Below are 22,569 nucleotides of genomic sequence, written 5' to 3'. Positions count from 1 at the left end.
AATCATTATAGAGACTGCCTTCCCTAATCCCTGAGGCATTCCTTAATCCAATAAAAAATTAACCATCACAGCATAATTAAATCAAGTTTATTTAATATACCTGTTTCCTCAAATACTTAGGATTTTGTGTAGTACGGATATAGGGAATTTACTCTTAGTGAATTTGACATGTTCTCACATTATTGTTTACTGTTCGTTGGTAGGAATGTACATATGCTTCCCAGGCCTTGATGGGTTTGCCCATCATTTGCCTGTGTTCTTTCTTCCTCCAGCATCTGGTAGACACAATTCCACTCCTGCCTCTTGTAGTTCAGTTGTTTGTGGATTTCACATGCAAGAGGGAATGCGTGATACTTACCTTTCTGTCCCTGGCATATTTGACTTTCTATGCTGATTTCCAGCATTTCTGTAAATGGTTGAATGTCTTGCTTTGTCACATCTGACTGGTGGTGTGTTCTGCCACCTTTCCTATCTTTTCATCGGTTGGTGAGCTCAGATTTCACCAGTCAGTGGTGTGGACAGCACCACACTGAGCACAGGCATGGCAATACCTCTTCACCGTATCAAGTTCACAGGCTCTGGTTTTTGTTTAGTACCTGTCCTGCTGCTGTGACAGAACATCCCAGCAAACACAGCTTAAGGAAGGATGGGTTATTTTATTTTACAGTTCCAAGATGCAGTCCATCATGCCTGGGGGGTGTGGTGTCAGGAGCTTGAGATTCCTGTGGTCAGAAGCAGAGGGAGAGGAGTGTTCCTGCTTCATTCACTTTCTCCTTTCTATCCTGGGGACCCCAGGCCCTGCGGTGTTGAGTCTGCCCACTTCCATTAACTTAGGTAATGCTTCCTAGACCCTACTACAGGTGAACTAAATCTATAGTCTCTCACAAGAATGCCTAGAAGATGCTTGTCTTCTAGGTGATTTTAGAGTCTGTCAAATTGACACTCAGTGCTCACTATCACAGGTATAAATGCTCAGATGTGGAATTGTGGGTGCAATTTGTAATTTTAGTCTTCTGAGGCTCTGTGTTATGTTTTCCATAATGATTGTACTCATTTACATTATCTCCAACAGTGAATAAGCATCTTTTTTCTATTCTCCTCAATGTTTGTCATCATCAGTTACTTTTATTAATAATAACATTTTGACTAAATATGGCATCATGATTTTAATTTGGGTTTCTGTGTCTATTGGCTATTTGCATTGGCTTTCTTTCTTTCTTTTTTTTTTTTTAAATAAGACAAGGTCAAGGTCTCACACTGTAGCTTAGGATGGCCTTGAGCTTGAAGAAATCCTTATGCTTCAACCTCTTGGGTGCTGGAATTATACATATATGCCACCATGCCTGGCTGTGTTGTTTCTTGTGAGAAATGTCCTTTCAGGTTCATTCTTTGTGAAACTGAATTGCTGTTATTCTCTGTGGAGTTGTCTGAGCTCCTTATCTGGCTTGCAAGTATTTTCTCCCTAGTGTAGATTGTATCTTCCATCTATTAGATGTTCCCTTTATCATTCAGAAGCTTTTAATTTTAGTGTAGTTCTTTTTGTGCGTTTGACCTGTGTCTATTGTTGCCTGTGTTCTTCAGATCAAATCTAAAAAGTTGCAGCCCAAATCAGTGTCCTAATGTGTGTTCCCTGTTTGTTGACAGCAGTCTTTGAATTCAGGTGTAATGTCTAATTCTTTTAGTTTAGGCCAGTTTGAGTTAAATTTTAGAAGTGGTGTAAGATAAGTAAGGGTCCAGTTTCATTCCTTTCATCTGGCTATCCAATTCCCCCAGCATTGTTTATTCAACAGACTGTTTTTCAGCTATGTTCTTGACACCTCTGTTAAACTTCAGTTGCTCATACATCTGTGTGCTTGTCACTTCGAGCTCTTTATTCTGCCTTACGGGCCAGTGGTCTATTTCTATGTTGGTACCATGCTGTTTTGATTATCAGCACTTTGTAATTTGAATTAGGGTGTGTGCTGCCTTCGACTGTGCCATGGGCTAATGATGACCCTGCTTATCCAGGGTTTTCTGAGGCCCTGCGTGAACTTTAGGGTTACCTTTTTTCCTGTTTCTATGAAAAATGATATTGGGATTTAGGCAGGGGTTATATTAAATCTTGGATGTGGAATATCTTTCTGTTTATGTATGTCTTCACAATTTTTTTCACAACTTTTGTTGGCAGGCTTTTTTTTTAACTTCCTTGTTTACATTTACTTTTAAGTGTTTCACTCTTTAATGCAGCTATTATTAATGAAGCGGTTATTGATTTTTGTTTTTATGTGGAGAGTTAGAGTTACATGTTAGTGTATGGAAAACTGCCGCTGGTATATGCAAGCTGATATTATACTGTGCACGTCACTGTAGTTATCACTTCTGGCGATCTTGCTGGAATTAGGTCACCAGCAAAGTGACAGTTTCCCCCTTTGCTTTCCTATTCGAATACCTTTTATTTTTTTCTCTTTCTTAGTTGATCTGGCCTTGAACTTGAGAACCATCTACCTCAGTCTCTTAAGTGCTGGGATTACAGGTGTGCACTGCCGTATCCAATGCTTAAAATGCTGAATTTTGTTAAATACCTTTTAGCGTCTAATGAAGTGATTGTATGACCTTTTTTCTTTCTTTTTTGTCTTCCATCTAGAATTAGTTTTCATTTGCTATTGGAGGGACAGGAAAAAGTTTCAACAGTCAGGCTGAAGGCTAAATACCATTGGTGTAGAGGGCAATCGGCTTGAGCATGATTGCTAAATAGAGACAGTTGAGTTGAGGTTATCGTGAGCAATAGTAATAAATTGCTCATGATAAGTTATATCTGGTTTGTTGTGTTAGTGAGTGTGAACCTGCTTCTTTTTTTCTTGGTTATGTGACGGCCAAGCCTTGAGCTATGAATGGTTTTTATATTTTAAGAAATGTGGAGGAGGTAGGAAAAAACCTTTTAAGGGGATGTATGTGACCCATGAGCCTAAATTATGTTTGACACTTAGCGGAAAACCCTGCATTTACACTCCCCAAATCTCTGCAAAGTGTTACCAGCAGCTGCCACACTTACCACATCTTGAGTCTGCGGATCTGGGAACTTCAGGGTTCCAGCAGGATACGTGACAGCACAGTACCTCAGAACACATGTGTTTAAATGAACACAGAAAAGGGGCGATGGAAGATACTCTGGAAGCTGCGATGTGAACTTTCTCCCCCTTCTCACACCAGTGACTCTTCTAGGGGCCAAACCTAGCACTCTGGGAGTGTACTTAGCCTTCAGTCTCACTGTTAGACCAGTGTCCTCTTTTGGGTTTAAAGTTTTGAGCCTGTGTCCTGCCACCAAGTGGTCCTCAGAGTCTTCCTGCTGATCTCGGGTACTAATACAATACTTTGGATCTTTCTTGTCCTGGCAGCAGGTTTTTTTTTTTTTCTTTACAAGTTTCTCTCTGTTCATTTATTCATTTTACCCACTTAAAGATAATGCAATACGCAAGAGAAGTGAAAACATACAGCCCTCCCAAAACCTGTGCACAACTCATAGCAGAAATATTTATAATAGCCAGAAAAATAGAAGCAACCCCAAATGTCTGTGAACTGATGAGCAGATAAACAAGTATGTATGTAGATAGAACGGAGTATTGTTCTCCAATAAAAATGAAATTCTGATATGCTCTGTAATAGGTGTGAATTTTGGTAACATGTTCACTGAGACCTAAGTACACAAGACTACATATTATAACATTCTACTGATTGGAAATTTTCATCATGTACACAGTATATGGTGGCTGTATTCACTCCCACCCCTGGCTGAGCAGTTGGCAGTTTATGGCAGCTGGGGAAGAGAGAATCAGTTTGGTTCTGGGCGTGCTGGCCACTCTGAGGTTACCCCCGCTCCCGTGGAGGGTGCCACACCCGAGAGCGTAGGGGCAGCACTAATTCATTAGACTCAGTGGGCTAAGTAAGTCAACTTTAAAATTCTTTTCAAAAAGATTCCATTTATGGAAGTTGTTTATTACAGAAAGGGGGCGAGGATTGCTTAGGGCTGCCAGGGGATGGAGTGAGTCTCAGACCTAGTTCAAGCCAGTCGGCGCACAGGTTTCTTTTGGAGCTGTTAACAAGGTCTTATGGATGTTATGGTAATCGCTGCTATACTCAAAACACTTAAAGTGGGTGAGGTTCATTGTGTGGGTTCCATTGCAGAGATGCTTAAGTAGTTCTGTGGGGGCTGGCTTATTTTCTAAAGATACTTGCTGACCCTTTGTCCTTGTGAATCTAACATCTTCAGAAAGCAAGATTGACAGGCAAGTTCCCTTTGTTCTACTTACATAAGCTTACTAGACTTGATGTACTAGCAGACACCTACGGGTGTGTAAGAGCGTGTCCTGGGGCATTTATGTAGTGACCGAGCATAATGATCAGGTCCGGTAGCCGTCGGGAGGGAGCATGTTAAGTTCAGGGAGGTAAACCGCTGAGAATGAGATAATCCTCAAGACACTCAATTAAGCAAGCTGCAAAATGTTATGTGACTATTTGTGTAAATGCTCACATATACATAGAATATTCTAGAACGACTCGACAGTACTTACCCCTTTGAGAAGGTAAAAATTTGAATGAGTCTTATAATATACGAGGGTTAAGCTTTTAGAGTTCTATTTATAAATATGTAATTTTCATAGCAGCATTATTTGTGCAAAAGTAGAAATCTCATCCTGATGAATAGAGAAACGCAATGTGGTGAAATAGCATACTGTCTATCAGGAATTTAAATTTAACAAGAATTTGAAAGTAAATCAATTTTGTTTAGAGAAAAATCTTAATGCATACAGGTGGTTAAATGTTTAGTATTTAAAAACCTTCCACAGTCAGTTTCTAGAAGGTGGCTGGTTGTATGGACTCGGTTTGAACTGATTTGGAATAATCTGTTTTAGGACTGCTCCCTCCTCACCCCTAGCCACTATTAGTGCCACAATTATGTGGGTCCACAAGTCATTTCAACAACCGTCTTCTGACCCAGCTCTGTGGTCACAGTGTGTCTGCAGGGCAGGAATGTGGCTTGCAAGGGACAATATCCAACTGCCCACATTTATTTTACTGTCTCCTGTGGAATGATAAGTGAAGTTTATAGTTATAATAAAAGCAGGCCAATTTCCCCCAAGGTATAACGAACGCGCAAGTAAAATTCCTGTGTCAGACATGACTGCTGTTTCTTCTTTTAAAGACTCCTTCACCGAGGACATCACAATAAACAAGACAAACAAAACACCCAACAGGATGAGTTTTCAATGTGAGCATTTACTCTGATTCAGCCCAATGAAGCTGAAAAAAACATCAAGTTTTTCTTTTATAGCTGCTCCTCTAGAAACTTATTTGATTATCAATATTATTTGATTATCAATAACTGAAAATTATTCTAGGTTTTGCACCTTTGTGGTTTTCTTTGCAAACACTAACTTAACACAATTTGCAAAATACTTACTGTGATTTTTCCTGGTACCAGGAAGACCCATAACAGCTGCATAATTCTTGCTTTTTGCTTTTTGGTACCATCTTAGGCTTGTGTCCTTTCTGATTAATGTCAGCCCTGCAGCCTGCCCACACCTTACATTTGGTGAGATTGCTATCTAGAGGGTGAAGGGTGGCTATGGACAGTGTCAAAATGAGTGTGCACCGCTGTGCTGTAGGTAGCTCCGGGGGAGTGCAGTTCCCTCCGCTGGGAACCAGGGGCTGTATAAGTAGATAGCTGTGCTTCTCCCCGTGTCTAAATCTTGTTATAGGAGACTAGAATGCCCATTGGCAGGTAGGTGGTCTATCTGCCCCCCCGGGCTTGTGCATTCTCTTCAGAAGTACCCTACTTTTTTCATATTCCCATGCTTGCTACCCACTGTCACAGCTGGAGGCTGGCACCATTCAGTTTCTCCTCTTGCATCAAATGGCACCCAGCTTTAGGTATCCAATGCTTTTGTTTATATCTACTGTGTTTCCTTGGAGACCTTTGGAAGTATTCTTTTATAATCCCTTTTAGCTAGGTTCTATTTATGAATTTTGTAAGTCTAGATGGATATTTGTGATTATTATTAGTGAGCTAAGCCCATTCATTTGAACTCGTAATGCTGAGAGATACCACGTGGCTCTTTGACTCAGACTTCCCAGAGTAGAGCTGATATCACTGAGGCTCAGAGGATTCATTGGCTGCTTGAGATTCCACAGTGACCAATTACAGAATAGAATCTATAATTTAGAATTTCAGGTTCAGAGGATTTTTTTCCATAGACTGACAGACTTAAGAGCTCAAAGACCTTGAACTCAAGGGTAAACTAATAGTGAACCAGAAGAGAACTTCTGCACCGAGGGATTAAAAACAAAACTGACCTAATTAAAACATCTCAGCAAAGAAATGCTGTTGAACATAATGGGTAGGTCCTTCCACATTTTACTTACCTTCATTGCAATAAAAGAAGTCACAGATCTCCCCTTAATATACTTTTGGCAAAAGCTTGTGAGAGTGTGACATTGGTGTCTGCTGTGGCTCTTTGTGTTAGGGAAGACAGGTAACACAGGCCAGAGGCACCTGTGCTAGACGACTGCAGGGCCTGTCACGTGGCTGTGGGCGAGCCAGAAGCCGCACGTTTCCCAGGTAAGGGCTGACCTGTTACTATTGCTACTTGTGTGTAACACATGTTAGGAGAAGCAATTATTTTTAGCTGGCTGACTATGACCAAGATTAATAGCTCCTGAGAGGGATATAATGAAAGGCTGCCCCAACTGGCTTCTACATTTTTCTTTATTTTTTCTGCTCTCATCCCTGTCACCTTTAAGTATCAGCCGAATGTCATTCTGTGAGATTTGCCCCTTGGATGTGAAAGGCCACTCTTTCTTAATGATGGGAGGTGATTGGGCTGCAGGAGCATGCATAGTTGACAAGACCCAGAGATTCAAACTTCCTCGGCTTCCTTAGTAAGGCCTTGGGAGCTTTTCAAAACCTCTGGCGTCAAAATGTCAAGTCTGTGTAAAGCCCCAGGTCCCCTGCAAAGTACTACTGTTTCTGTTTGCCTTTAGGTCTGTGGGAGTCACAGACCCAGGATGCTTACTCCAGAAAGGGGAAGAACCTGTGAATGTTCAGCTGTGTTGTCAGGGTCCCTGGGATGTGCCTGGGTAACCCACAGGGAATCAAGGCCTCCAATGCAAGATCCTTGGATCTCAGTGTTTCTTGGGTCTGGAACACTTGTGTCTTATTCTGAACAGGTTATTTAACTGAAACTGTAAACTATTTCCAGTTTTATAAAAGTTGGAAGCCTCATTGTGGTAGAGTGAAAGTTAACTTCCAAGCCACGTCTCACTTCTGTCTTGAGCTTTGAAGGCATGCAGCTTGTCCAAGTTCAGCTTGCATCTGCCAGTCCCCCTGCAGCCAGTTGTGACCATGTGGCTAAGATGGAAACTGTGGTTGTTTCCTGAAAGGTTCCTTAAGAGACAGCTGTTTTTTCTTAGGCTCTTCTTTTTATCCTGCCTCCTGGCTGTTCAGGCCATTTGGATGTTGAAGATGCAGGTCAGCCATTTGAGTAGCTAGCTAGAAGGAACGTCAACCTCTAAGGCCTTTATGGGAGCCATAGACCAGTCTGTTTAAGCCAGCACTATTTAGGGTTTCTGTTACCTGGAGGGAAACCTGAACCTAGATAATGTATCATTTCTGTACGCGGCACAAGAGGAAATTAATTCCCACACCCCTAGATTTCTATTTCCCATTCTAAAGTGTATCAGAATTCAAACTGATACTCTCTCCTGCCCTTTCAGTTCCAACAAACTTTAAGTTTGTTTGTTGGAAGAACTGAAACAAACTGGCACAAAAAGGACAATGGAATGGTTGACTTAAAGAGTGAAAGTACAGGAGTTGTATTCTTAAGAGAGCCTACCTGGACCGGGATTAGCTAGAAGGACACGAGAGAAATAATATGATGAGGACAGTTAGGTCAGGAAGCCCTCACAGTTCAGAGCTGGGGAGCAGTAGCTTCTTGATTGCAAATGGCCTCAGGGATTCAAACTTCCTCGGCTTCCTTAGTAAGGCCTTGGGAGCTTTTCAAAACCTCTGGCGTCAAAATGTCAAGTCTGTGTAAAGCCCCAGGTCCCCTGCAAAGTACTACTGTTTCTGTTTGCCTGGCATGTGCTATCTTTAGTACTGTGCTCCGTAGATAGTAAGTACCGTGTTAGCTACAGTGGCTTATAAATTATTATTAATAGCCTTTTAAGAGATGTTAAGATGTGTAATTATTTTCATGAGTTGAAACTTGTGAGAAAGCAAAGCAAGTGTTTGGCTGGCTGCGCTCATTAGCATTTCTGCAGTGGATGGAGAGAGGCATTGTGTCAAGTGCTTCCTCGCTGTTTCTTCCCTTTAACTTGAAGAATGGCAGGCTCTTGTCTTTTGTTCACACCAGCTGAGAGTCCGTTCAGCTGGAAAGAGAGCAGTGTCCTCAGTGTGTAGTCGGAGCGTTTGAATACATTTGGTTACACAGTATTGCTGTCTAATGACAATAAAATTGTGACCAAAGGAGATAAACATTGAAGGGATAAATGACAGGGCTGTTGATGTGAAGGTGAGCAGTTGTTTTCAGGTGACGGGGCGCATAGGCAGCAGAGAGGACTTTTAAGTCTGGTGCTGAGTGAAATCTGTTCTTCCGGCCTTTCAGAAATGCCATGGCTTAGACATTTTTTTAAAAGTACGTTTGAGATTGATAAGGCAGGGCTTTTCATTTTATATTCAATGTATATAGTCCTCAAGTTAATGAATATGTACATTGACCTCATATGCTTACCTTTTTTTTTTTTTTAATGATGAGAACACTTAAAATCCAGTCTGCCAGCATTTTTAAAGTGTAACCATGTTGTACAGTTGCTATCTGGAGATTTTTTCTTTTTAAATATCTCATCACTTTGTATTAAAAAGGAAAAACTTATGAGCATATCTAAGTTGTCTTTGGAAACTTCTAAAAAACTTTTTGACACATTTGCTAACCATAGTCATGTGTATATGTTATATATTTGTGTGTATATAATAATATGTATGAATATAGCATATTCATATCTATAATGCATGTATTCATAAAATATATAAATACGTTATCTAATTAAAGAAGTTTTGGGACTTTTTAAAGCATTAAAATTCAGAATTTGATCTATCTTTAACCTTATAAAACCCTGGTTCACTTGCCTTTTCACTTTTTAGAGTGTTTGTTCCCTGTACAAACATACTGGACAAATCCTAATTGTCTTTCCCATGTCATTTCTCCCTATTCTGTCTTTTGGGCGCACTCTAATCCTTTGGGAAATGCCTTGATACTGGCGTAGTGTTTGTTTCTGGGGTGTGAAGTCTTGCTTGTTTTTGCATTGTTTTGCTTGTTTGTTGTCACAGAGTCCTGAAGTGTGTTGAGCCTTTTCTTTTTATTAAAAAAAATAAAAATAAAGAATTTAGATTTACTTATTTTACATGTAAGAGTGCTTTGCCTGCATGTACATACCTAGTGGCTTCAGAGGTTAGAAGAGGGCCTTGGATCCCCTGGAATTGGAATTGCCGATTGTGGGTGTGGGCCACTGTGTGGGTGCTGGGAGCCGAGCTGGGTCCTCTGCAAAAGCATCAAGTGCTGTTAAGTGCTGATCCAGCCCTCTAGCGCCCATGCTTACGTCTTCTGACTGTTGCATCTGGCTACTCAGCCATTTTCCAGGATAACAAAAAATTAACTAATCAAGATGTATTTTACAGATGTCCTTGTCTTTCATGTAGGGGCATCCTAAATGTTTGCTGCCTGTCAGCAGAGGACACGTGATTAATCAGGCTGAACTCTGTCTCATCTGAGGGGAGGTTGTGGACTGCCGCCCGAGGACGCAGAGTGTCAGTGTTTCAGGAAATTGAAGTCTTCAAAAGAAGATGAAAATGCAGTTTTTTTTTTCTTTTTCATTTTGAAAGTGCCTTTTCAAAGGAGCTATGTATTAATTTAGACTTAAAATCCACATGATTTTATTATACCAAGCCTGCAGACCTGAAGGATTGTGGACCTGTATGTTGTGAGCTAGTGCTCCTTGGGCAGGTTTTTGTAACCTGTGTGTCCAGAGTAGATGTTGGAGTTCCTATCACGGGAAACCAAGCAGGCCAATGAAAAATACACGGGTGACAGGTAGTGATACATAAAGTTTCCACCATCTCACTCCAGGGTGAGGCCTCTAGCTGACAAGCTAAACTTCCGCCTATTGAGGTTCCCTGTGTTTTATAGCCTAACTGGAAATTATGAACAGATAGGCAAGACTCATCATATACTGAAGAGTGTCTCGTAGGAATGGCACAATACAAAGCACAGGAACAGAAAACAAAAACAAAATACAAAAAAATAAAAAAGAAAGGAAGCAGAGAACTAAGATAGCAACATAGGTCATCCTTGGAAGTGTACCTGGAGTCTCCAGTGGTGGCAGGCAGAGCTGCTCACCTAGGACCATTCACACCTGCCGAGTTAGGAATCAGCCTAGGTTTCCATCAAAGGACGAATGCATAAAGAAAAGGTAGACAGTCCGTGTGTGTGTGTATGTATGTATGTGTGTGTTTATATATGGAGAGAGACAGAGAAAGAGAGAGAGACACACACACAGTGGAGTATTATTTATCCATGGTGAAGAACACAATCATGTTTGCAGAAAAAAATTAATGTAAGTGGAGGTAAACATGTTAAGCAAAATAAGCCAGACTCTGAAAGACAAGTATTACATTTTCTCTCAAATGTAGGTTGCAAATTAAAAAAATCATGCAAAAATATTCATGCAAGTCGAAGGGGGATTTCCTGAGAAGAAAAAGAGGACTCACTGGAGCAGAGGGAGATGAGTGATGGCCACAGGGGAGATTGAATATGATCAGTGTACATTATATACAGGCACGAAAATCTTAGAATCTTATTATCTTATACAACTAATATATGTTTGTCAAAAAGTGGGAAATAACTTTCAAAGTGGGTCAGTGCAACAGGTATATTCAATGACTACTTAGTCATAACTGATTCCTTTTGTACTAATGTTCATTGGCATAAGAAAGAAATGCCTGTGTTCTGATGGAAATGGTTTCATAACCTGAACACTTTGTTTTTTTTCTTCTATTTAAAAATATATCACACAACTCTAGTTTTTTATTTTACAGGTAAATGGTGTTGCTATACATAAAGATTTAGAAGAAAACAAAATAATTTCAACCTTTTAAAACAAATGATAATTCTTAAATAGATGAACGAGAATACCATCTTCAAACAGGAACAAGATACTATTAAAGGAAAACATTTACATTGATAATGTTGTTAACTGTGGTAATACTGTACCTTTTAGAAAATATGCTGTCCATATATATAAACACACACACACACACATGCACACACAAACTACAATTGAAATAATGTGACATCTGAGGTTTACATTGAAATAATACAGAAACAATGGTAGAATAGAAGAAATAAGAGTATTAAATAATAATAATTATTGATGATATGTAATGTTTACCTAGAAGTTATTACATAACTGTTTTTAAGTTTTTGAAATTTCTCATTATGAAATATTAAAAGAGGAACATTATATTAAAAGAGCAAAAATGATTTCTGAAAAGTTAAAAATATGGTAGCAGAAGTAAACATTTTTTATAAAACCATTATGTAGCCATGAAAGGGTAAGTTTGAGTTGCAGTGGTGGGGTGCAAGCCATTACAAGTGAGAGGAAAAATGCAAGAAATCAGAGGATCCAGTATTTAGGAGCTACCAAAATATCAGTAAGCAAGAAGTTATAGAAGGTAGCTCCTTGTGTCGAAGGATGTGTGGAGATGCCCTGCTGAACTACTCAGTGCTGGGACATCCGAGCCCTGGGCCAACTGGGAGGGGGTGATCCTAAAGGATGGATGCAGCTCTTCTGCCCTTAGCTGGGCTGGGTACTGTAGTATTCCAGCTGGCCTCAGTCCACCCCTTCCAGACACTTCGTCTCTTGTTCTGATGGGTCAGAGATTTGGTGTTGGCTTAGTTTAGGACAGAGAGAAGGGATAACTGAGAGAAGGGATAACTGAGTCAGGGTCTCTTGCTCTCTGCTGTGTATGCCAGGCCAGCTAGCCACCAAGCTTCTAGGCACGCCCCTCCCTTGGCCTGGCATCTTAGGGCAGTAAGAGAGCTGCTGTGTCTAACTTCAGGTGGGTTCTAGGGACCTGAATGATTTTGAGGTAAGCATTTTACCCACTGTGACTTGTAGGTGCTTGTAGGTTGCCACCCAGTCTCTAAGCTACATCTGCTTTTAGGAGTATCTGGTTCCTGTGAATTCAGAGACTTTTGGGAGAAAGTGGCAAGGAGTGGGGTTGTTTCTTCTAGGTTTTCCTGCTAGCTCCAAGTAGCGGAGGGCTCCAGCCTCTGCTGTACTCTTAGCTACCTTCCCTTTGCCTCTTTAGCATGTGTGCAGTCCATTTCTCATCTGTTGTTTCCTCTCCTTCCAATTTTTTTGTCTCGAACTTTTCCTTCTTACTTTGTTTTAGTCTCCACTCTCCCTTCCTTCCCTCCCTTTCTTCCTACTTTCATCCTTCCCTCCTTCCTTTCTTTTTTCTTTCCTTCTTTCCTTCTTTCTTTCCATTTTTGAGACAATATCTCATTATGTAGCCTTGACTGGCTTAGTACAGACTATATAGAGCAGGCTGGCCTTGAACTCTCAAAGATCTGAGTCTCTATTTTAATTTCTTTACAAGAATACCATTAAGATTTGGGGAAGGAGTGGGGTGCATGTTTTGGTATCATCATATTTAAGGAGAAGTCAGTTTGTTGTGCTAATGATTATCTTGGGTATTGGTTTCTGTTCCTAAGGTCTATTTGAAAGAACTAAGAAATCAATTTAATAAGTCATCTTTTTTTTCTTCATAAAGTCTCCTCCACTACTGCAACACAGATTGGTTCAATTCTGTCTACTTGAAATGGCATGGTGTTGGGTGTTAATTTAGCAGGGTTTCTATACTGTTTGGAGACTTCCTTTAAGCACTTGATGTATGCTTTATCACCCGACTACACATTGTAGCCTTGTGACCACCAAGTGATGTATTAGTCTGCTCTTGTGTTCTCCACGGCTCTTCGTAGATCTGAGTGGATACTACTAGGTGATGCAAGTATACCACCCGACATTTTATTCTTTGTTTTCACGTGTGCTTTGTGTGATTCTGTCCAGTGTCTTCTTGTCCTATTGCTCAGAATAGCAGGAAAGAGTAAAGAGAATGAATGGATGTTGGAGATAATATTTTTAAGTTTAAAATGTCATTAGTCCTTAGTTTCAGAAGTATTTTATTTATGATTGAGATTGTGGTTGTATGTAGTCATTGAAGACTTGACTACTTCTTATTCTGAGGGAAGACATAAGACTGTGTTATGATCTCCCCTTCCTGCATGGCCTGTTTCGCAGCGGGTTTGCTTAATGACTTACTTATAAACAGGCACTTCTGTTTATTTAAGCTCTTGTCTCAGCACAGCATAGCTTCAATTGTTCTGAGTGCGCTCTCTCACATTAGTGACAACGCTGTCATTTTCTCTAAAGCCACCATTTTTATTAGAGAAACTCTTTAATAGCGCCACACAGTCTATAGTTATGCATTTCTGTGCGTCCTTACCGAGCCCAGCACAGTGTTTAATGAATTATTGAACTTTGAAGACCCTTTGAGGAGCAGGAGCTTTATGTGACTGAGCAGCAGACATGAGAACGCGCTATCCTCCAGAGCACTGAACAGACAGAATGGAGGCTGGATCAGACAATATAAGCACTGAGTGAATGATGGTGATACCATGAAATATTTACACCCCTGGAGCATGTGGGGTGGGGTGGGGAGGAGGAGAGAGTATGGGTTTTATCGTTTTGGGCTGAACCTGACACCATATAACTCACAAGTCTGTGATCTTAAAAGCAAAATAGAAAGAGACTAAGAAAAAAGACTGAGGAAGAGAGGAAGGAAGGGAGGGCGGGATGAAAGAAGGAAGGAGAGAGTCTTGGTTTGGTGATATTTTGTTGTTTTCAGTAGCTAATCACAAAAGGTAGACAGGAACCTTCCTAAGAGCTAAGTTATCCCTGGTCCTGAAAAAGAGACTGCAAGCATCAGCAATAATTTCTCTTGCAGTTACATGTTTCAAGTTTTAACTTAATGTATTGCTAAAGTGCCTTAAAAGTTGTCACCTTTTTATCTGGGAAAACAGGGTTGATTAGCAAAGAAGCGATTAGTTTTTTAAGCAGAATATGAAGTGAATTTATTTCTTCATAGAATGCTATTTGAAACTGGTCTGTGATGAATATCCTCAATCACGTTCTGCAAGAAAAATAAAAGAATAAAGAAAAATATCTGGATTACTTGGAAAGGGTTAGAAGATATTTATCAGACAATTTCTAATGTCTTCCAGTTTAGAAAAAGACTATGACATCTAGGCATGGTGGGGTTCATTTATACCCCCAGAACTCTGGAGGTGGAAGTAGGAGTTCAAGGCCAGCCTGGGGTTCAAACCAAGATCCTGTCTACCCCTCAAATAAAAGGACTAAAATAAGCATGCTAGCCAAATCACTTTTGCTCCTTTGTCCGATATTTTGAATGTAAATTTTCTTGTAGTGATAAATCTTTTAAGATGTCATGATATCATGTGACTTATTAAAAATAATTATTGTAGGTGAGTAAAGAGTGACAAGAGAAAAATTTGCTTCATTAAATTTTAATTTTACTCTTGATTTATTTAAAAAGCTCACAGATGAGAAGGTATTTTAACATAGCGATTCTATTTTTTGTTTTTGTGGTCCTGTGTTTATAAGGAAGTTCAGACTGGCTGCAGTCATTGACTTTTGAGGACCATTTGGCTCTGGGCGCCACTCTGAGCACCTAGGAGTTTGACATGTCTGTGGTTGAACTATGTTATTTGTCCTTTGATAGCACTGAACAAGTTGACAAGCTTCTGACATTTGTCCAGGGAAGGTAGCAATGCTAGAAGGAAAATTTAGTGCAACTGTCCTTTGCAACTGAAATATTTTACCAGGGTATGATAGGAAAGGGAAATTTTACAAGGGTTTTGTGTTTGTTCTGTAGAAACTCAAGGCATACAGGTTGTTATGTAGTGGTCCAGTGAATAAAAAGTGGTAAAGAACTGTCTGGGACAGGATACATCAAATTTAAATAGCAAAAGCAAGATTTTATTTGTATGTTTGTTGTTTTTGTTGCTAAGATGATACCTTGGAAAGAATTGGGATTTTAGAGTATAAGTGATATGGATGGCAGTTCCATCTCTGCTGCCTCCTTGTTTGATTTCTAGAAAGTCTTGGACCTAATACTCCAGTTTCTTACCTAGAAATGGGGCTTATTTGAATTTATCCCTCAGTTGTTAAAGCTTCTAAGCACTCAGCATCTTGTCCAGTGTGTGAGTGGATGCTAGCTCCTTCCCCAGGCCGTGAAGAGGATACCAGCTGCTTACTAGCAGGTGGGTGGGTATAATGCCTTACCCAGATATATTCAGATACAAGCCCCTTACCAAACAGATAAGTGGATATCAGCCCCTTACCCAGCTTGTGGCTGCATCCAGCCCTTTCCTGTTCTTTTTACTTTTCCTTTGAGCCAAACAGGCTTTATCTAGGAGGTTTATCTTAGATGTTCTTGATTGATGGAGGGGATGAGCCAGTGAACCAGAAAGGTATGAGTGCTGTGGACAATCTTGTTGGGAGACGAGAAGTACTGTGTGTGTGTGATGGAGAGTGTGCAGGCAAGATGGGCCAAATCCACTCGTTGGAAGTAGATTTGGTGATGGTGTCTGGAGACACTGTCTGAACTTCCACTGTCAACACTGGCTGCATAGCATTGAAGTTGAGAGCCGCCTTCTTGACCTCTTATTGAAAATATTTCTCTTTTGGAATGTTAAAAAGACTAAACCAATTTAGAGAAAACCAAAGGCCATTTTGCTTCTATCTCTGACTGAAGTACTTTACCAGTACATTCGGCATGACTGATATCAATACCAGGTTTCTATGTGTTGCTCATGTATTTCTTACAAGAATTCTAGCAGAGGCCTGTATGTGCTCACTGTGGTTCTACTCTTGGGGGTTTCTGTGGTAACAGTACAGACCATAACCCTTTAACTCCAGCTACCATTCTGTTAGAGGAGGTAAGCCAAGAACTAGTGACCATTATAAAGGGAAGACAGTGACAAACAGAGGGTGGCAGTGCTTTAGTTACAGTGATCTGAAGTAGCGTTTGATACCCCAAATATGACAAGGATGGTTGTGTCAACCACAGAGACAAGAATCCATGGTGCTGATAAATTTTTTCATATACGAGGCAAAGGTGGTCAGTGGCTAGAATTTAAGGAGAAAGAGTCAAAGACAGATCTCAGAAATACCCTTAGCTTGGGGTTAAGATTTAGGTTCCATTATAGCTCTATGGAAACCATTAGAAGGGTTAAGGAGAAGAATGTGTATAAAGTGACCCATCTGATTTATTATTTTATAAATATATGTGAGGGCGAGAGTAGAATTAGGGAGAAAGTGTTGCCGAAGATGTGCTGATGGCTGGGCCAGGAAGTGATTACAGAGGCCGATGGAAGGGGAGAGACTTAGGATATAATCTTGAGGCAAAGTTGACAGGATGTCTTATGAGACTGGATGAAGATAATTGGGAGATGAGAGGAACTAGCATGGCATCAGGATTTTAGTGACTAGATTGTGGCCATTCATGACAGACAGAAGACTGAGGAAGAACAGGCTGTCCTTTGGACAATTGTATGTACTTATTTGGCACCCAAGGGGCTATTGGGAGGCAGGAATCAGAAGATGAGGGCAGGAGGTCCAGCAAGTAGCTATTGGATGGAAGCCTTGGGTCATCTTTTCACAGACCATTGTTCTTTGGCTTGTAACAAACTTGGAAGTCTTGGCTTTCCTGAGCTACTGTGTGTGCCTTCATATTTCCTCGTCTCTGGCCCTGCTGCCAGGCTGTCTTCAGACCCAACAACACATTCCTTTCAGGCACAAGCGAAAGATGACATATACCAGGAGCCAGATTGTCCACGACAGACTTGTAAGCAACAAGATAATCTCATTGTTCCTCCTGCTACTTAAAATAAAGGTAATATTGATCTTATAGTAGCAGTTGGAGTCCTAAGGCACCGTATTGATTAAGCGTCTAGTGAGAATTTGTAGGGCAGGCTTCTGAGCTGCAGCCACAGGGCATCTCCCCACTGGGCCAGGCCTCTGTGCTGACCTTACTATTAGAAGTGTTTAGTCTTGGCTCTGGTCAGAGCATTTATTTTACCTGATGGATGGCTTAATCCAGCCCGTCACCTTAATCTGACCTTAAAGATGGGAACCCAACTCTTTTGTTCTTAGTAAATGGGGAGACTAATTTTGGCACTGTTTAGTGCTGTGTTAGCAGCAGCAGGTTTCACATTGACTCTCGCACTATTCAAACCTCCTCTTAAAACATTGTAATCTAGCTTAAGGCCTTTGTTTGTTCTTTATGATTTTTTTTTTTTGAGCAAGGCTTATTTTATGGATTGTTTTTTTTAACAGTGGAAGGTACCTCGTTTTAACACTGCCATTATTAAGCCCATGGGCCTCTTCAATTTTCATTTTCCATCAAAGAGAGTAATTTAGTTGTGGTTTTTGTGACATGAAGCATTGAACATGCAAGTCAGGCTTTATAACATTTACAGACTTTGTTCTGAAGGTATCTGGGATAATTCAATAGCAATTGAGGTAAATTGTTCATTCTTCTAAATATACAAATAATCCTCAGAAATTATATAAAAATTGTAGTTTTATGTAAAAAAAAAAGTTTTGCCTGTTTACTACAATAAGATTCTGCTGTTTTTCTCCTATTCTGGTGGTTTGTTCAGTATTGTTCACAGGTTGGAGTGGGGATTGCCTGAGTTACTACAGGCCAAGGAGCTTGACACAGTGAATGCTCTGCTGAACTTTGGTGATACTAACTGCAGTGAGGTGATGTTGGCTACAGCCACCTTTATGTCAACGCCAATACCCAGCTCAGGTCCAGGCACACAGGCTGCTGTTTAGATGGATGCTCAGTGATGGACAGATGATGCTATCATTTGGAATTTCCTTCTACCCTTGTAACATCAGAGCTCATTTTATGTCTTTTCTAAAATGGTCTAGGTACTTGACATCCTTTCATCCTTCATATGGTTACTCTCAGAAGGAGCCGCATGAATCTGACTGTTTACACATCTGCTTGTGTTCTTTGTTCACTGCCAGAGAGAACACAAGTTTCAGACCTTTTTGCAGTTAAAAGCTAATCGACCTAGCATTCCTAATACAGTGCCTGGCACCACAGTACCAATTGAGCCTGCCTGCCTTTCAGTTCTGCCTTTGAGGAGGCATGCTGGGTGTGAGCTGGTGGCTCTTTTGGAGGAAGAAGGTGAGATGATTACTTCTTAGCCTAGCCAGTTGGTCCATGGTTAGAGCCATGAATAGTCACAAGCTAAGTAGAAAAATAGCCTCTGTTGGGTACCTGAGTGATCATTTTAGGAGTGGTTTGAAAATTATTCGAAATATGCATTTTAGACTTGGAGCTACTGCTGCTTATGATGTCAGATGTTTTGTTCATGTCAAAACTTGCTTTGTTTCTTTGTTTACTTTGAATCAGGAAAATGTTCATGAGCATGCTCGGATTTCTTCTCAAGTGTGCATTTGGTCTCATCACCCTGGCTACCAGGAGTATGTGACTGTTTATTTGGTTGTCTTTTTTTTTTTTCTTTAATGTTCAGCTAATTTAATCCACAATAAAGTTAATCCTAACTTTTTTGGGAAAGTAAAAACTTCCATATTAGCTGTTTTCAGAGACATTTGCATTTCATGAAAGCAAGTACATTGTTCCACTGGCTTTTGGACCCACCTCCCCACATATGCAATGGATGGCTTTCAGAAGTCAGGATTTAGAGCAAATCACAACTGTCCTGAGTTATTGACGTTCTCTTTAAAGTTGGCTGTAAACATGCATGCGTCAAACATGAGGAAGTGGGATTGCATGGTATCACTTTATCTTGCCTTCTTTTGTGTGTTAGAGGGAGCAAGGGAGGGAGGGAAATGAGAGAGACAGACAGACAGAGAGAGAGAGAACATGTTGTTGGAACTGAAACTTTTACTTTCTGTTAAAGTGCACTGATTAAATGTACAGATGCCAGGGCCAGAGTACTTAGATCTGAGTTGTGGCTTTTCTGCTTAGGAATTGTGTAACTTTAGGAGGTCCCTGAATTTCTCTGTTCCTTAGTTTCACTGTCTACCAAGTGGGGATAGCCGTGGTGACTAACACTTAGATTGCACTCGGCCTCCAGAGTGTTAAGTTGGATAAAGCATTTAGAACAGAGCTTTGTGTATAACTGTTCATTAACTGTCATTTCTAGCAGCAATTAGCCATTGTACAAGTTTAGAAAAAGAAAGGCTGAAAAACCAGGCCATGTGTCTATAAAATGCGTTAGGAACTATGTCTAGTTCTGCAGGTTTAGTTCAGAGAGTTAACTGTTGTAACAAAAACTATATCAAAATCCTGTATGATGTCTTTAAGATAACTGATTTCTTGCTTATGTAGCCGGCTGGGACACTTGGCTCCTTGCATTCCATTAGTAGGGTAAATCAGCTAAGGAACCTTGGCAGGCTCAACCCAAGCCTGGGAGGTCACCTTAGGTTATTGCTACTGAAGCCAGTGGGGGTAAGAGAGCAGGCAGGGATGTGTGTGAGGTGTTTTATGGGCTAGTCCTGGAAGTGGCCCTCACCACATCTCTTCCCATTCTTCTGGCCAGACCTGGGCAGCAGGAGGAGAGCAGAAGCTCCTTTCCTCAGCCTTTTCCTCTGGAGTCTGTAAAAATGGAGAAAGAGAAAAGCATTGTATCCAACTCCAAACTGAAACCACAGAACTGAATAGTTGTTTCATTGGGTTTTTATAAAATGCAGTTGTACAGCAGCTTCCAAAGATGACACATATTTTATGCAAAAAAGTGACTGTAGTCGAAAATAATTTGTAAGTAGGGTTTTCTAATTTCTGAGAGTTCTCAAGTATGCCCAAGAATTTCTGAGAAAATCATTAAGGATTTTTCAAGGCCAAATAAGTTGTAAAGTAAAATGATTAAAAAAAAATGTGCTCAGTTTTTTAAATTGTAAAGAGTTCGTGGGAAATGTGGGTGCAATTTAATATGTTTATTCTGCTGGTGAGTAGGCCTTCAAAGACAGCAGGATGCGGTTTGCTAACAAAGGCCTTAGCAGCTATGCTGTTGCTGGTGGCTCTTGGTCACATTTTGCATTTTAAGCTTTTAGATATTTTTCTCCCTTACATTCATTCCTCCCTTTTGTTCCTTTATTTTCTGATAAAATATTTGCTTTATTGAAACCCAAGAACAGGAATCACACTGCATTTAATGACACAGGTGCTTGGTGCGGTGACTTCAGTGCCAGAGAGGGAAGGCGTCTTAGGTGGCTTTTGTTTTCACTTTTTTCCATTGCGTGTGCCTGAGGGTGTGTGTGCATGTACATGCGAGCACACTTACGTGCATGTGGAGACCCAAGGTTGATAGTAGGAAGGATTTTGGTTTACCCTTCAGTGAGTCAGGCTGTTTTAGTCAACTCCAGGGCTTGCCAATATAGCTAGTGTTGTTGGTCAGCTGTTTCTGGGGAACCCCAGTCTCCACGTTCTGAGGCTCAAATTATAGATGGGTGTCCATGCCCACTTGGCATTTATGTGGGTTCTGAGAATTGGATCTGTTCCTTAGGGTACACATGGAGCCAATTCCCCAGCCTTTACTTTGTTCTTTTGATAGTCACATTCCTGGCTTTCCTTTGGCTTCTTTCTGACCCTTCACCGCCTCTTGGATCATGGCTTTCTTTTCTTAAATTCACCCTATCTCTTCAAGTAAGTCTTTTCTGAATGGGTGTTTTGGCAATGTAGTTTAAGAAACCACCTTAATTATGAATCAGCAGCATTGTTTATAATAGTCCCAAAGAGGGAAAAATCCCCAAGTATCTATTAAATGATGGCTGGATAAAAAAATGTGGCAGAGTCATACAATGTAATCTATTTGGCAATTCCAAATAGTGAGACACTGAATGGTACATACTATAGTCTAGATGGATGAACCTTAAAGCCATATGCTAAGTAAACGAAGCCGGTGGCAAAGGCCCACGCGTACGTGATTTAATGTGTAGAACAGGCAAGCCGATAAAGGTGGGAGATAATTGTTGTCAAGAGTCAGGGAAGAGAAAGGTGGGGAAGTGTGGACAGGTAATGAAAATGATCTGAAGTTAGTCATGGTGATGACTGAATGCTTCTGTGACTGTCCTGTCTGACACATATGCTTTGAAAGGGTGAATTATACAATGAAAGCATTGTAACTCGAAGATGCCACAACCTCACTTTCTCTGCTCCGACCCCTCACAACCTCTTTGTCTCCTGTCTTTCCAGTTCCTTCCTCTTTTTCCTTAGCTACCTAGATTGGGGTCCACTCTCTTCCTGCAGCAGGGCACACGCTCCCTGTCCTAGCCTTTCTGTACTTCTCTTCCATTAGGTGTCTGCATGCCTGCATGGCTGCTCCTGGGTCTTTACTTGAGGAGACGTGTGTGGTTTGCCCAGAAAATAGCACTCCCACCTCATCTGGTGGAGTTGCTGGTCCTGCTGCCCTGCCTTAGTTGTCTCTGCATTACCCCCTTTCTCTGCTATATACCCATGTTCTTGTTTGGCTTTTATCTGTCTTTCCTAGAGAGTAGGGGCCAGGAGGCAAGAACCGTGATGGGTACCTTGTCTGGTCTATAGTAGTGTAGACCAGGTTCCCTTTGCAAAGCCTTAGCAGGAAAAAGGCATTATCCTGGTGCTGGTGCTGTTTCTACAATGTGAGTATTTTTGATGAATATCCTACATTGATACTGTATATTTGATGAGTATCTACCCAGTGCCACATTAGAAATCACTACTGTGGAAACTGTGTGAGAAAAGCAGTTCTCTGAAATTCAGTGATCCTGCATTGCTATAACTCTATAGATAACTAAATTTTCCTCATTTAAAAAGCCATTTTCATTAGTTCAGATGATCTGTTTTTCATATTTGTAAGATGGAATCTGAGCCATCAGCTCTGTTCTGTCATAACTGAGCTCTCCTCTGTTAATATCCTTCCTTCCTTGGAACATTTACTCTTGAAGGGGCCTTTGTGCTAGAAACTTCTTGGCAGAACAAAATATGTATCTGGAAAATGGCTGGTTACTTTTGCCTTTAATTTTGTAGTTTAAGGCATACATACTTAGGAAAGCTGAGGTAGAGAAAACAGGAAAGAAAAAAATATGTATGTGTACTTTAAAAAACAGACATTTAGTTTAAGGAAACTTTACATGATTGTCTGTCTGTCTGTCTGTCTATCCATCCCTATGGTGCGGAAGATTTAATTCAGATTCTCATACATCCTAAGTCTGCTTTCTATCACTGAGCTATATGCAGCCCTTCCAAATGTGACTTTTTTTGACCTCTTTCTTTATCCTTCTAAATTCCAGCCTGAGAGCCTGTGAATCACCCTGATTCCCTCACTTTCAAATGTGAAGGCCACTAGGTGGCACTGCAGCTCTGCGCGCCATCAG

At 40.6% G+C, this 22,569-nt stretch overlaps 1 protein-coding gene across 2 annotated transcripts in view; it reads left to right on the top strand.

The window, feature by feature from the left end:
- The window catches only part of Fto (FTO alpha-ketoglutarate dependent dioxygenase), a 359,978-nt gene that overhangs the window by 47,507 nt on the left and 289,902 nt on the right, over nucleotides 1-22,569 (top strand). The window contains exon 1 of one of the 2 annotated variants that reach the window (XM_060392230.1): nucleotides 18,323-18,376. The exons of the other annotated variant lie outside the window; for it this stretch is intronic. Coding sequence (XP_060248213.1) covers nucleotides 18,338-18,376 — 39 coding nt within the window. The 5' untranslated portion in view covers nucleotides 18,323-18,337. Of the gene's footprint in view, nucleotides 1-18,322; nucleotides 18,377-22,569 lie in introns of those variants that run through there. 2 annotated transcript variants of the gene reach the window in all.

The sequence above is a fragment of the Meriones unguiculatus genome, chromosome 10 (genome assembly GCF_030254825.1).
Source record: "Meriones unguiculatus strain TT.TT164.6M chromosome 10, Bangor_MerUng_6.1, whole genome shotgun sequence".
In the NCBI taxonomy this organism is placed as follows: domain Eukaryota; kingdom Metazoa; phylum Chordata; class Mammalia; order Rodentia; family Muridae; genus Meriones; species Meriones unguiculatus.
Note: the sequence above shows the minus strand (reverse complement) of the source record. Positions and strands in the feature narration are given on the sequence as shown.